Here is a 15,990-nt window from a genome sequence, read left to right on the forward strand (position 1 = left end):
GTCTGAGATTCTTCCTGAATGCACAACTTATATTTCACAGGTATATTCTCCATCTGTAAATGTAAGCAAGCCATGGAAATGTTTCAGTTTTTTCTCTAAGAAGTGCATGATCTTTCTATTTTGAGATTCTACTCTAAACTTCACAGACTTCAGTGAACGAGCACCAAACTGACAGAGCTCAATTAAATACAAGCTCAACAATTCTGACTAAAATAACATTTTGCTGAATTATTTGTAGTTAGACAATAAATGTGATGTAGAGTTTTAAATCTACAAGTATATCTATTTTTGACTGTAATGGGGTAATCAAAATACCCTAACACAACTCTGTGCTTTTGTTCTCATTTATTTTCATTTTTAGTTTAGTGAATTTAACTTCCGCTTTATAAGCCTTACTTTTGTTTTTAGAGTGCAATTAGGGATGCACGATATTGGATTTTGGCCGATATTCGATATGCCGATATTTTCAAAATAATTTTGGCCGATATTGATATATATACAAATTTTTCGCCTGATATATTTAAACTTACATTTTACTGAAGAGAAATCCATAAACGTATTATTTTACAAATGTAGACAGACATTCACACCTGAAAAACAGGTCTTGGTGCTGCTCAGGATGACGGCTCTTAAGATGTGTAATCATATTTGTAGTGTTGAAAGACTGTTGTTTTATGCCTTCTCGCATCACTTGTGCTTTACAAATATTGCAAATAGCAACTTTGTTATCTGTTTGACAGATCTCGAAATGCCTCCACACAGCTGACATGTTGTAAGTTTAAGTTTTTGGCGCTCAAGCTACGTTCATGGTCGTCGCGCTTGCACACGCCCCCCTATTTGTTTGGATCATCGGCAGAAATATTCATGTCGGCTGATGCCGATGATGGTCATTTTAAGCTTTTATCGGCCGATACCGATGTTGTGCCGATAAACCGTTTATCGTGCATCCCTTATTGAAATGTTCGAATGAAATGTGATTTTAACCTTTTTTGCACATAATATAAAGGCTTACATGGTTACATTCACTTTATTTGTTTTCATAAGTCTTTAATATGTATTTTGTTGGACAACATTGGGTGGTAAGTGAAATATTAAATAAGTTTTTTTTTTTTTTAAAGGAATTTTTGCCTATATCGCCCAGCCCTAGAGGGACTGTGCACTTGCAATGCATTGGCCAAGCATTCATGTTTTCATTTACGTACTGCACTCTGACCCTGGAGATCAAACACCTGTTTGTCTCGTTCTCTCTCTGGCTCCAGCTGACCAAACACATCAGACATTCCTCCATCTGCTCATCACTCCCATCTCTCCCCGCACTCCTCTCCAGCGGGCAACCACGCTCTCCTGCACAACTACACACTGTGCATTCTCACTATCTTTAGTCTTGTAATCTGTGTAAACAGGTGGAAGTACACGCAGACATGTTTACTGCACTCATAACAAGTCTCTGGACACAGATCGACAACTAAAGAGCCGTTGCGGAGCGACGCTGTGGGTCAGAACCAGTCATGCAGAGGAGAAACTCAGGAATGTACATTTTCCTTCAAATAGCTGCCAGTCCCAGGGGCCGGAGCGGAGCTAAATAAAGTGTGAGGAAACAAGACTGGATGAAAGCATGGAATAAAGGTTTAACTGAACTTCACCGCAGTGCATGAGCTCGGTTTAGTTTAGTTCAGTCAGACTCAGTGCTGTTTCCTGTTAGCCTATATGCTCCAAACATACACATATATGCCCGAACCATAAGCTAAATCATTAACAAAACACAGACAAACTGAGATGAATCCTGACATCCAACACAGACCAGACCTACAGCTTCAAATATGACCGTCAAATATAAATCTGGGAACATACAAATTAGCAAACAAAACAGGGACAAAAGATTCCATCAGAACAGCTGCAACATGTATATGAAATTATAAATCAGTTATTTTGAATTGTAATAATATTTCACAATATTACTGGTTAATGTATTTTTGATCAAATAAATGAAATATATTTTTTTCCCTGACACTGTGAACAGCACAAACCACATGGACTCTTATCTTTAGGATTCTGTTTTGGGCCACTTCCTAAATCCTAAACTCAGGTCAGATGATTTGCAGTGCGACCGCAGTCTGAATGGTCATATCAGCATTCATGCGATATTTACATCACACTAGATGACATTCATCATAATTGAGTGCAGACAGGAGTCACTCTAAAGATTTTATATACTGGTGTTAGTGTTGTCAAAATACCCGGTACTTTGGTACCAAGGCGGTACTAAAAAAATGAAAATGTGACGGTACCAGGTTTCTTTAAGTACCGATGGTACCGAGTACACGGTCAACCCTGTTCTTGACGCATACAGCGCTATGATTTATGCTCAGCAAAAAACGCAAAATCCAGTCATGAAAATGAAACGTACATTTTAATATGGACAGCCACGGAATTTGTCAAAGTTAGCATTAATTAATTAAATCTCCATATGGACCAGTATCTGTAAATGTTAAGCCACAAAAGATGGTTGAAATATGAATCCTTTATGTTCTGTGCGTTTCTGTGTAAATGAATGGATGGTTTGTTTACTACACAGACAGAAGCGCGTGATGCTCGCAGTAATTTCATGTTCATTTTTACATAAAGGCATTGTGCTAGAAATATTACTATTATTTAGTAGAATGTATGTGATACTCCTACTACTGTTGAAATTTTTAAAGAAATAAATCACACAATATTTATTCCATGGATTTTCACTGGTATCATACCGAATACTGAAATTTTGGTACCGTGACAACACTAACTGGTATGATCGCTCAGTGAATATAACAGACTCTGTGGATGTAGTCAGTGGAGAGATAAAGAGGTGTTGAACTTATGAGTATTGCAGTGACAGCTCTATACAAGCTAAACTTATGGGGTCCTATCATAAATATTTAAAAACTTTGCTCTGTGTCTTCTTATCTTTGCTCATGAATCCACTGAAGCTTCTAAATGAATGGATAAATGATTACTGCAGCAGGCCCTGTGTTTACTTCCGTGTGAAAGCACGCTTATATCTTGAGTGAGTTTATATGACACACTTACTGCAAGCGCTGCAGGTGAAGCAGCTGTCGTGGTACAGGCTGCCCATGGCCTGACACGCCTGACTCGCTCCATACACTGCCTTGCTGCACTTCACACAGCTGCCTGCAAAAGAGCAAGAAAACAAACCACGTCACACTTTCAATTCCATTCTATATACTGCAGGTAAGAAGCACTTAATGGAAGAGTGTGTTAGAGGAAAGGCACCGCTGGCGAGGAGTCTGAGCGTCAGTGCAGAGGTCAGCTGAGTTATGAGACTAACCACAATAATGTTTGTTCTGACGGGAGACTCAATGTGAAGCACTGGATCTTGATATTGGAGATATGTAATTACAAATAGAGGTATTAGAATTACGTTCAACTAAAATGTTGTATTACTTATCTAGACCACAGCTCTGCACATTTGATTCACTCTCAAACAAGCTTCATGAGGTGCATCCCGGGATCAGGGTTACCAAGTCTGCAAAACAAAACCAGCCCAATGGCTAATCAAAATGCGTGGATGAGTCTTAACTTTTAGAAAGAATATCTCTTTGGGTTTGAGACTTTAATCTTTGTGACTTTACAGATCTCATAAATGCACACCACATGTGTGTATATACATATACATATATATATATATATATATATTAGGGATGTCAAATTTCGATTATTTCCATGATCGATCGTCGTTTAAATTAACGATCAATTAATCGATTAATCGTTAACCATAATACTGCAAAATGCGTCTATTGCAGGCACGCAGTCAGCGGTATGACAGGATGTGCAAAAGCCACACACACACACAAAACGCTTTCTCACTTGAATTAAAGAGGTTTTAGTCTGAATAAAATGCTAGTAGCAGGATTATAAAATGAATAGATGCGATTATGATCATTTGATAAAATGAAGAGAGCGCGCCATACTTTTGAGGTCATTTTACTTTGTTGACAGTTTCCAATCCCGCACGGAGAACGCTGAACGCGCCTCTTTAAATGGTTTTGTGGTGCTCGTTGTTGTATTTTAAAGCACAATTGCAATGTTTTCAACTGACATTATTGTATAAAATTATCCGAAATGTGGAGCGCGTGTGACTGCGCTGCACATTAAGTGAACTACATCGGCGCTGCTGCACCAAAACACACTGTTGCTCACATTAATTTGATCCTGCTGGATTCTGTCCTAGAAAATGTCAGATTTTTAAAAATTAGATCGTGACAGTGCATGCGTGCAGACGAGGATGAGCGAGCGCGGCTTTGGCTAGATTTATTTGGAGGTTATTGCTCATGTCTCATTCGGCACAAATCGAAATGTTTCCATATTCGCAATGTATTTGAATGTTAAACTATTATTTATAATGTAAACTAGGCTTGTACTTAACACGCATTCGCATATAGACGGAAAAGATGATCCTCTTCATATGAGCAAAAATGTCCTTGGAACAGCAGAGTGGACCGGTATACTACGGTCTATTTAAACTGACCAGTGTAACCTTTTAAATGTTTAGTTGACTATTTTATTTTGATAATGAACAGACTGCGATGTAAGTTTGAATCGCTAGAATATACGTTTGCAGCAGGCTCCGGCGCGATCGAAACAGCTGAGACAGAAGAAAAATATATATATTTTCCGCAAAAGTGTTTACTTTCATTTGTGCACACTCACAATAAAAACAGAAGATTTGTGCTCTTGTAAAATAAAGCAAACAAACAGAATGCGTTGTCATCCTTTTTTTTTTTTTTTTTTGTTAACTTATGGAGCACCCACACTTCTGTTTTAAATCCGTTAATCTTAATTATTTAAGTCGGATATATTTCGCATAGCCTATTTAAAAAAAAAACAATAATTGTTATATATATATACATATATATATGTATATATATATACGTATATATATATATATATATATACATATACATACATATATATATATATATATATACATATATATATTTATATATATATATATATATATATATATATATATATATATATATATATATATATACATATATATATTTATATATATATATATACATATATATACATATATATATACATATATATATATATACATATATATATACATATATATATATACATATATATATACATATATATATACATATATATACATATATATATATATATATATATATATATATATATATATATTAGTAACACTCCAAAGTTAAAGGAAAACTTGAAATTGCATCATATGACTCCTTTATAATAAAATACAATAATTGAAATGCAATGCAAAGAAAACATCAATTTTAAATGCCATACTAGAACCAAAAATATAGCTTGTTTTTCTTATTCCGTTGCTGCCCCCCAAGAGTGTAATACTATACTTCTGATAGTTCACACACACACACAAACCTGCCCCCTCCTCCTCAGACTTGATGTAAGTGCAGGTTGCCAGACTGTGACACCAACAGGAACGAGTGCACTTGACAATGAATGAAATAAAATGCGTTTTCTACCAACTGGATACCCAGCGTGCTGAAATAAAACTGGGTGAACTGGCTGTGGACGGGTTTCACAAACCAAAACAACAACAACAGACATTCCGGCCACAAACACACATTTTCAAAAGAGAATATCTGCAAACATAATATGGTATTTTTATGCTTTAGTACAGAGGCCCCCAACCATCGGGTTGCGACCAACTACCAGGCCGTGGAAGAACTGCTACCGGGTCGCAAGAACGCTTTGGGAAAAATGTGTACAGATACGACACTCTGTTATTTATTGCGTGTTAGTGATTTTTCTTATTATTCAGTAATTCTGTTGTATGCAAATGATATGGAGTAGCAATTTGATGATTTCATGTTAAAAAAGTAAATGAAAGATCTTTTCTGCTCTGATCTGTCACATATTAGGGGTTAAACAAATCGCAGTATGTACGGACGAGACCCTGTACTGTTCGGCATGCACATGATTCACAGATTACTTTACACGTTCAAGCTATTTTAAACCACAAAATGAAGAAACGAAAGAGCGCTCAATTTGATACTCACACGCTGTTCTCACACACAATCAAAGTCTGCCCAAGAGAACATACGGAGACGTGTTTCAGACAGCGCGGAAATACAGAGATGCATATATTTACAGCTTATGTCATAAACGCTCCACAGCCATGTCATTGTGCTTCACATATTTTTTTCCATGCTCATCCCAAACAAATGTCAGATGTGACTCAAAAAAATTCAAATAAAACAATATGATATAATGCATTGAACCACTATAAAACTATATAATAGCCTTATTATATAATAGCCATATATATATTAGGATATATCCACCCAATCCACCCAAAATTTTCCAAAAGTAACCGGTCCGTGATGTAAAAAAAGTTGGAGACCCCTGCTTTAGTAGTCAAAAACTTTCATTCCGCACCTTTAAGAGAACATTACATTAAGATGAGCTTAAGATAACTACAGCTCAAGTGAAATCACAAGACTGTCTGTGAGGAAGGTGAGCTGGGAGCACAAGAGACTCTCTGTCCATCTCTGTTGGTTCAGGCTAGTCTACGTGGCATACGCAAGGAGAACACTTCAGCAATCATGAGCTGAGATAACAGCGTTAAACAGACAGAGGTCTGCTCTTAGCCAGCGCTGGCCTCACACAAAAGAGCCTCTGTTTCATCTGGTATTCAGCAAACATCATGCTAACAAGTTCTGCCCACTCAGCAAAGCCTGGTCCAAACGTGCCAAGCTCAGTCAGACTTTCAGCACAAACACCATCAGATCCACATCTGCTTTACAAAACGGCTTTTCATTGAAACAGGATTCAATTAAACACCATGTTGTAGCACTTTTAAACTAAATCTGGATTCAAAACAAAAATATTTTTTATGTGAGAAATAATTTGGGTCAGAACGACATGTGGACATTATGATTTCCATCAATACATCACATGCTGGAAATCCGTGAGTCATCACAAACATATCGCACCCAACAATCAATATTGTAAGAAATCTTTAACTGGGAGCCAATGAGTTGTGGTTTCCTTCTTATGTCATGTTTCAGACTCCATAGAGCAGATACTAATGGCTAGCATTGCAGTGCCACTTTCCAGCACACATGCACGCTGTTGTAAGCTGTTTGTTTAACTAAACAATGTAGATTTATGTTGTGGTTATGCTCCAAGATGGCATAAACAACATTTTCAAATATATAAAGTTCATTTCCGATTACATTCGGCACTAGGCACAGAAATGCATGCTCAGCAGCACTATTCACAGCAGAAAATAGGCTGTTTACTCTGCTTTAGAATACGGATGTCAGTCTCACAGTTACGTTTATACAACATTTGGTTTTTTACAAGCATGAAAACTGCATAACAGAACCGATATCTTAAAATTTTCTGGAGTGAGGACTCCTTTTTCCCAGAAGCAACTAAGTTTGCAAATTCTGTCATTACCAAGTTCAATGGAACTTACCACCAGTTAACTAATGTTGCTTTTGGGAAACACACCCCAGGGTTATTATAGAAACTAAACTAAACATCATTAACTCAATGTACTGACAAAAATAAATATAAGTATTTAAAGAAACATAAGTAATAAAAATATCAAACACAACAAAATTACTAAAACTTTAAAATTAAAACGGAAAAAAAGAAAATACAAAAAAAACAAAAAAAAAAACACTGTAATAATATTCATTACACATTTAACCCAAATTTACACTATTTGAATAAAACATAAAAAGGTATATGGCAGAAGTTATGGTTATTTACAAGTTTGCCAAAGGATTATTCAGAGCAAATCAGAAAATAATCAATAGATCTATAAGGAGAGAAATGTTAGATTAATGGACTAACTAGAGAAAAGGAATCAATAGATTTATCAATTAAAATAGGCTAGTTGCAGCCTTAGAATTAATACAAGCTTATTTGACCAAATATGAGCTGCTGCAGATTTCCCAAACTGTTAGACAGATCAAAATGATTTTCTGTGGTAATCGAGCACGTTCCAGATGCTGTCAATATAGCGGTGAAGATGCACTGAACCTGAACAAATCATGGACAAATCATGTGGAGTGAATTTCTAACAAGCTTCGCGGTCTGTTAAATTAACACATTATCACACATGACACATGCAGGGAAATGTGCTTACATTCACACTGGACTGTTTTCAACTTCTCTCAGAGAACATACATCTTGCACATAGATCTACATCGACTCAAAATAACCATTACCAGTAAATGTAGCCCCTTGAGAGCTGAAGAGACCACTCAGTAGATTCCCATCAGCACCAGTGCTATTTATTTACAGCATCGACAATAAAAGACTCAATCTGTTTTTGCTATTTATCAGCCCACGTGTGCTTATTAATACATTCATGTGAGCACAGCCAGGGCCCTAAATTTATACCTACCAAATGCCACACAAGTAGAAACTAGCTTTGGCAAATAGGTAAAACCATTTCTTCCCAGCTGTCCAATACTTTATCAGGAACAGACACATAATGCATAGTCTAACTGAACTGGTTGTGGCACACCAACAGTCACAACTATGCAAGGAGAAAACAGAAATAATAATCCTGCGATAGAGGGAAAAAACATAAATTATACAAAATACAATTATATTAAATTAATAAATAACTCCATATTTAGTTTAATAATAGGAAAAATTATATCCTGACCATTTAATTATTGCACAATGATTATCTTGCATTTCAGCTCTCTAAATGATTGATGTCATTTCTAAAATGGGTAAACTAGCCAAACTGTTATGGTGAACATTTGGACACTTGTTTGACTAGTAAAATTATTGTGCAAGCCCACATTTATTTAACTGTATAGTAATATTGGTTGCACTTTATTTTACAGTACGTGTACTAACATGTACTAATAGTGTACTTACAGTGTATTTATCTAAGAAAGTTCTGGTAATACAAGGTAACTACATGGGGTAGGGTTAGGTTTAGGGGTAGGTTCAGGGTTAGTACCTAGTTATTACATAGTTATTGTAATTAATATAATAAGTACATAGTATGTACATGAGGAACAGGACTGTAAAATAAAGTGCTACCGTAATATTTAACAATTGATTGCATACTATAATAACAGCCCATTTTAAAATGACTAAAATGTGATTCATTTAGTTATTAATTACTGTTGTGTAATGTTATTTGTGTAAACAATTTCCAGCATTTCACTTATAAAAGTGTGAGTATTTAACATGCATTCACATTAACGCACGTGCAGCAGGGAAAGGGACTGATGTGGATTCATACAGCAATTCATTTGTCACATGGATTTGGCCTCTGTCAAAAATGTCCAAATAGTGCTCAAGAAATTACAGCAGGTACATTTTCCCAGTTCATCCGCCATTGGGATGTAGGCCAAACAGTTAATTCAGAGTACAGCCATTCACAAGAGCAGGACATGAACTCAAAAGCTAAGGGACAGGAAGCCAAGAATCCTAGACGACAATTAAGATAAAGCCATCTAGTCGACAGGCAGATTAAGGAATCCTTCATCAAAAGAGTGCAGGGCACAAAGCATGAAAGTCTGCTGTTGGTATGTCTGTGTGCACAAGGCGGGATCCCTCTCTCCCTCCCTCCAGCCAGACTCACATCTCACCCACTGTCTCTTCCAAAACAAAACACAGCAGCAGGGAGAAGCCAAGCATAACCCACTCCAGACGGGGGGGGGGGGGGGGGGGGACGCCAACCATTTGGATGTCAGCAGAGGCAAGCTCACCATTGGGCTTCACTAAAGAGTCTGTTCATTTATTACCTTCTCTTTGTCCTCGTGTAGCTACTTTGTAAAAATGTAGACATTCCTTAACATCTCAGCGGTGCAGGAGCTGTCAGACGGAGACTATAAACACCAGCATGGCTTTACTGAGCCATTCACTGCCAGCTCAGCATCCAGGACACATCAAGAGGACACAGGTGGATGTCAAAACATCCTTCAGTGCCTAAACTGGGTCTTCCCTAATGAATGGAAACACAATCGTTTGGTCATCAATGTGTTTTTTAATAGCACATAAATTAGGGGTAATCCTCAAATTGATATGTATTTATTATTTACTTATTAATATGGATTTGAGTAATCATTTTTAGTATTTTCACATTTCTGTGTCTTTCAGCTTATGTTATCATAGTTGGGTAAATTCTTAGTGAATGGCATCTACAACAAGCAGCATTTATAGTGTTCCCATTTGATCTAATAGCAAAAGAACGAAAGAAAAATAAAACATTTCTATGACTTTTCCCAAAAATTATCTACAGTGGTTAGATGATGTCAAATTTGCCATTCACTCACAGCTGTTGTTCTAGAAACAAAAAAACAAAAAAAAAATTATATATATATATATATAAAAACATGCTAGATTTACAATGTTGTAGGTTACACAACTCCCATTAATACATAGCCAGAATATGTTTACTTACCATGTTTGTGTATGCTGTATATTTATTATCTATATATAAATACATATGTACTGTATATATTTTTAACAAATATTTTCATGTTTTTGTATACAAACACTTAATATAATTATATAAACACTATATAATTTATTTATAATTTTTTTCCATATATACATATACGCACACACACACACACACACACGTATAAACATACACAGAACACAAACATATAGAATGTAAACAAACTTATTTTGAATCGATTTATCATGTTTAAATGTTTTGCAGCCCTATTATTGTCCAAAAGTGACTTCTTGTGGCCTGAATGATATTTGACGTTTTCAAGGCTTAAAAAAAAGAATACTGCGTGGGGCTGACGATGAAAGCAATGTACTTTATTCACCCACTCCTCAGTATATGAAAAATCCTTGATTTGTTCAGTTCATGCAAGGCCAAAGAAAGCATTTGTCACTCAATCAATGTTTATAATCAGAGAGTATGAATCAGAGAGAGAGAGAGAGAGAGAGAGAGAGAGAGAGAGAGAGAGAGAGAGAGAGAGAGAGAGAGAGAGTATGAATCAGAGAGAGTGAGAGTGAGAGTGACTGTCAAGTACAGTACAAAGTACAGCACAATGGTCACGAGGATATGAGCTGCGCGGCAAACACTCCATGTGCTTCGCGGCTTCGTTTAGTTAAATTTAAACCAGCTATTTCCTAGTGACCACAATATACAGTCCATGTAAACAACAAATGTCCAGAGACATGCTTAGAGGAAACTATGCGTCTATGTAGGCTCGGGCACAGGCATGCTAATGTTTATGTCTATATTGCATGTCTGTATCTCTTCTGCAATCACAGTAACATATACTAAAGATTCTTCACACACACTACAAGCGCTATGCTTTTCCAGCAGGAAATTCCTTTAGCAAGACTGAATGATTTACAAAAGCTCAATGGAAACAGCAAGTGCAGCTAGGGACTGCTAGACCATCACGCTTTATATCTGAGAACTATTCTCAGTGCACTTTTTCCATATGGCAGTAAAACCTATAATCCATTCAGTTATAGGTCAACTGATTACCGGTACCTTAGATATTTTTTTCCACCCTTCTACTATATACACAAGTGTGAATATTAAGACAAGGAAAACCATAAAACTTTGTTCAGTACATCATCAGAGACTTCACTTTCAAGAACACTGAGGAAACTGAAGACAAGCACATAAGATGCACTTGTTGTCAGCTTCCTCTGTTAGCCATTAAAGCTAAAGCTAGGAACATAGGCTCATTAATAGGTTCCAAATTATATTCAGCTCCTTCTTACGTGACTTTTTGTAATGTGTTGTCTCTCACACAGAGACCACACATGATTTCTTTACGTATTTTAGAAGTCCACTTAGTAGTCACAGTGTTACACTTGTTTATGGACCTCACTCAGGATAGATGGCATATTTAATTTGAAGCTGTGAATAATCACAGTAAAGACCATTGGATGGGTTGTGCTTGTGTACCATGGTGTTGATTGTTCAGACAAAATATGAAAATATGGCTTTCCAACAAAAAAAATTATAACTGCGAAAATGGACCAACGTAAAACTATAAAGACACTGGCTGAAATGTACTCTTTTTGCATCACGGTAAAGGAATGGTTCACACAAAAATGAAAATTCTTACGTCATTCCAAACCTCTAAGACATACTTTCTTCTGCGAAACGCAAAAGAAAATATTTTGAAGAATGTTGGAAACCAAACAACTTTTGATCCCATTGACTTCCAAAAGATCTCTCTAAATATTCTCTTTTATATTCCACAGAAGAAAGACACTCATACAGTAAAGACATGAGGTTGAGTAAATGACAGCATATTCATTTTTGGGTGAACCTCCCCTTTAAATATGCCATCTTCCCTGAGCTTCAGAAGTATATACCTGCACTTCAACCATAAATCATTTTAGTCTTAGGTCAATAAACTTGTAACCAAAGTAAACTGAAACTAAATTTAACACTGAGCATGAACGATGTTAAAATACCTTGAGCGTTTGGTTTGTAATATCGTCTGCCAGAGACAATTGTTAGGTCTTGTGTAGAGACAAAAGTGAATGAATTAGTTTTGCAGGCCCACTGCCCACAGAGCGAATAATAATGGGGATGGTGATGTTGGTTTAGGCTTGTTTCATACACAGCAGGCACCATGCAACAGGAGGAAACTTTCCTTAGAGTAAGAAATATCTTTTAGCTTGAATAGACTCCCACAGATCAGAGTCTAGCTCAATGAAAAGAGGTAACAGCAAAGTCTGCCGTTGGCAACTAAAATGTAATAAAATGAATTATCAACAGATTAGAAAAAGGCAGGTCGAGGAATAGCTTCTGAAGAGGAAAAAGCACCAGTAACAGGGATCTAGGCTACATCATTATTTCACACACTTGCATACAACTGAATGTACGGCTCATTGTGGCAAGAACCACACACACACACACACACACACACATATAGAGTGAAGGTCAAGTAGAAACAGGCAGAGGGTTTTTCAATCAGCAAGCTGCTAAACAAAATTGCAGATGTGAAAAAGATAAATATAAAAACAGCAAACTGGCAGTGACCACGTTGTGCTTACCAAAGTACTCAGCCTTTGGCTGGGCGTCCATCTCCTTTTCCAGGCGTTCAGTTAGAGCTTCTAATTTTATTTCAGCCGCAGATGGCCCCTGATCCGTCTGTACATGGAGGGTCTGGCATGGCAGCTTGAGCGCCCGAGAAGGGCTGGAAGACTCATCATGGGGCGACTCAACAGGGGTAGCAGCGGGCACTGTCAGGTTACCGGGTGCAGGGCTCTTGGGTTGGGATGGCTCACCTTGCTTCCCTCCATGAGACAATGGAAATTGTGTCACCTGGGTAGGGGAGGGGGTGCCAATATTATGAGCTACCCCATTTTGATATGTCGGTCCACTGGCAGGCCTCTGGGCAGAGCTTAGTTGGTGCTGAACAGGGCTAACCTGTTGCGGCTGGTGATATGCATCCCTGTATGTTCCTGTGGGCGACTGAGAGGGAGACTTCCCTGTTTGAGGGAATCCCTGAGACACTGGAGAATAATTCTGACCTGCTCCAGGTGAGCTGGAAGAGGAGGAACTGTTGGAGAAAGGAGATGATGGTGTCTGAGACGGGTAAACACTTCTTGATGCCCATGTGCCAGGGGGGCTGGTAGAAGGTGCCGATCGGGCTGGAACTGGTATTGGGTTAACAGCATTCCCAGTCTCATTAATGTCATATACCCTGTTGCTGGATCCATCAGGTAAACTGGCCAAATTATGCTTTTGTCCTTCATAAGATATGTATGGAGTCACACTGGCAGTGCCAACCATTGGTCCAGACATGATGGGTGGTTTGGCTGCTGCTTCACCACCCTGTCTATAACTATTGATGGGTGGTCTGTCTTTGGTGTAAAATGTGTTATCTGACACTTTCGAGTGACTTCCATTGATTCTTGCCGCCAGACTGTTTCTTGCCATCTCCTCTTGCTGCTTCTGCATGTGTATTTTGGTCATCTTTGAAGCGAAGACTTTTCTGGTTTCTTCAAAATCCGGGTTGTTTCCCGCATCTCTCTTCACGCGAAATAAGCCGTCCTTCGATGCTTCATACATGTTCAAGTCCTCGATGAATTTACTCGCCTCAAGTCCCAAATCGTCGTATTTATCCATGTTTGCAACTAGAAGCAAGAACTGAAACACTCAGAAAGAAAGTTTTTAACGACTTCTGTCAAAGGAGGATCTCCAGCGGTAAATTTAGACAAACCATTGAAGACGGAAAACTGATGGGGAACAGCTGTCCAAACTCATTCACCTGTGAAAAGCCACCAGTAAGATCAGTCAAAACTGCTGAAGCCAAGTGAAGGGTTTAGGTTTCCACAGCAAACATCACACGACACAGATTAAATCCACTAAAATAGCCGACCCGCCAAAATAAATAAGTGACCAAGCGTCACGGGAAAGCTATTTCGACGAAAAACCTCTCGGCATTTTCTTAACCTGTAGATAAAACTAACTGTAGACAACGACAAAAAGAAGGAAAATCCTCAATGAAACGAACTAACAGCTGACTGAAAAGAAACGTACACGCGCAGAACTGCTCTTGTAACTTTCGGAGGCAGCTCTCGGTTTAAATCGACTGAAACTCGACCTAAACTCTAACATCTAACGAATTCTACAACACAATGGACGAGAGCAAGTTTAAACGGCTGCTTTAGTGAACTCTTCTCCTCACTGAGAGAAACTGAGCGACTCCCGCCGAGTCCCGCGGTGAATGAAGGAGCGCGCGACCAGCGCTGCAGTTCACGAGCGCGCCCACAGGAGAACAGAGTCCGCGTGCAGGTTATTAACACGGATCCACTCTAAATAATCAAGATCAGTGTTTTGGGGTTTGTTTGGAGAAGTTTTGAGCTGTTTGAGAGCTTGTAGCCTACTTGAAAGAGACATGTAAAGACTCTGCTGTCGTGCGGTTGCGTTGTAACTTTACATGATTAAAGTAGTCTACACTGAAGAGAATTTTCTCACCACAAGACATGTGGAAATAATAAAACATTGCATTTTAATTATAGTGAATTTGACATCTAACGTTTAATTTGATACGGTTAGCCTACTTGAGGAGTCAACTTGGTCTGTTGGACTGGAGCAAAACCCCAGTGTTATAATAAAAGAATGAACCTGAGCCTTTAGGCTATGAATTAATAGATTAGATTAAAAAAATGCATAGGCTAGATGAAAGGTTTTCATTTAATTAGGGAATTTACTGGTTAAAGTTCAGTCCCTAAAATTCATGTTTCAGAATTTTCCAATATGCTTCAAAAATGGCAAAAAAGCACATTCACTATTATATAATACTTGAAGTCATTCATCTCTATGTGATGAACAAACCAAAATGTATGTTATTCACAGACAATATTTCCTCTGAAGTCTTTCAAAGCATAACACAATGCATAATATTAAATGTGCCACACAACTATTAGCCTATAAACACAACATATAGGTACATGTTTGATGGTTACTGTGGAGATCACTGCGACATGCTGATCAGCCTCTCAGGTCCCATCTGAAGACATTTCAGAGAGTTCCAGTAGCCAAACCAAACCATGATGTTGTGTAGAGGAAAGTGAAGTGAGGGATAACACAACTCATGTGATCAACTCCACAAGCCAAACATTCCTACACGGCAACATTATCTGCAGCATGAAGAGGGACAGAAATGCTTTCCTCTACAAGCACACACCTCACATGTTCAGTAACATTAGTCCCATAAAGTATGTGGACACTTAAAAAATGTTTTTCATTAGCGACAAATAAAAGCAAGTTTATTATTTCCCTTGTGCACTTCTCATTTGGGAGTCACACTAATGATCTTCATGGCCAAAAGTGACCGGACACCTGACATGTAACTTTTTTCTTCTTCAGTTAAATTAATCTAATATATTTTTGTTCTTATATTTTTTATTTTTTATTCTGAAATAATTTTATGGTACTAATTAATATGTATGCATAATTCTGAAAAAAAAAATCATTGAAAAATAAATGAAAAA

General features: G+C 37.6%; 1 protein-coding gene across 5 annotated transcripts in view; it reads right to left on the reverse strand.

Moving 5' to 3' along the window:
* The window catches only part of limd1a (LIM domains containing 1a), a 41,400-nt gene extending 26,589 nt beyond the window's left edge, over positions 1–14,811 (reverse strand). Inside the window, exons 1-3 of one of the 5 annotated variants that reach the window (XM_052578406.1) lie at positions 14,262–14,808; positions 13,042–14,127; positions 3,067–3,168 (exon numbers count right to left, since the gene is read on the reverse strand). In XM_052578406.1, coding sequence (XP_052434366.1) covers positions 3,067–3,168; positions 13,042–14,119 — 1,180 coding nt within the window. In that variant the 5' untranslated portion in view covers positions 14,120–14,127; positions 14,262–14,808. Of the gene's footprint in view, positions 1–3,066; positions 3,169–8,249; positions 8,382–13,041 lie in introns of those variants that run through there. The other 4 variants (XM_052578404.1, XM_052578403.1, XM_052578408.1 and 1 more) reach the window with 4 other exon arrangements.
* Between the last annotated feature and the right edge of the window lie 1,179 nt (positions 14,812–15,990).

Source organism: Carassius gibelio, chromosome B16 (assembly GCF_023724105.1).
Source record: "Carassius gibelio isolate Cgi1373 ecotype wild population from Czech Republic chromosome B16, carGib1.2-hapl.c, whole genome shotgun sequence".
NCBI lineage: Eukaryota > Metazoa > Chordata > Actinopteri > Cypriniformes > Cyprinidae > Carassius > Carassius gibelio.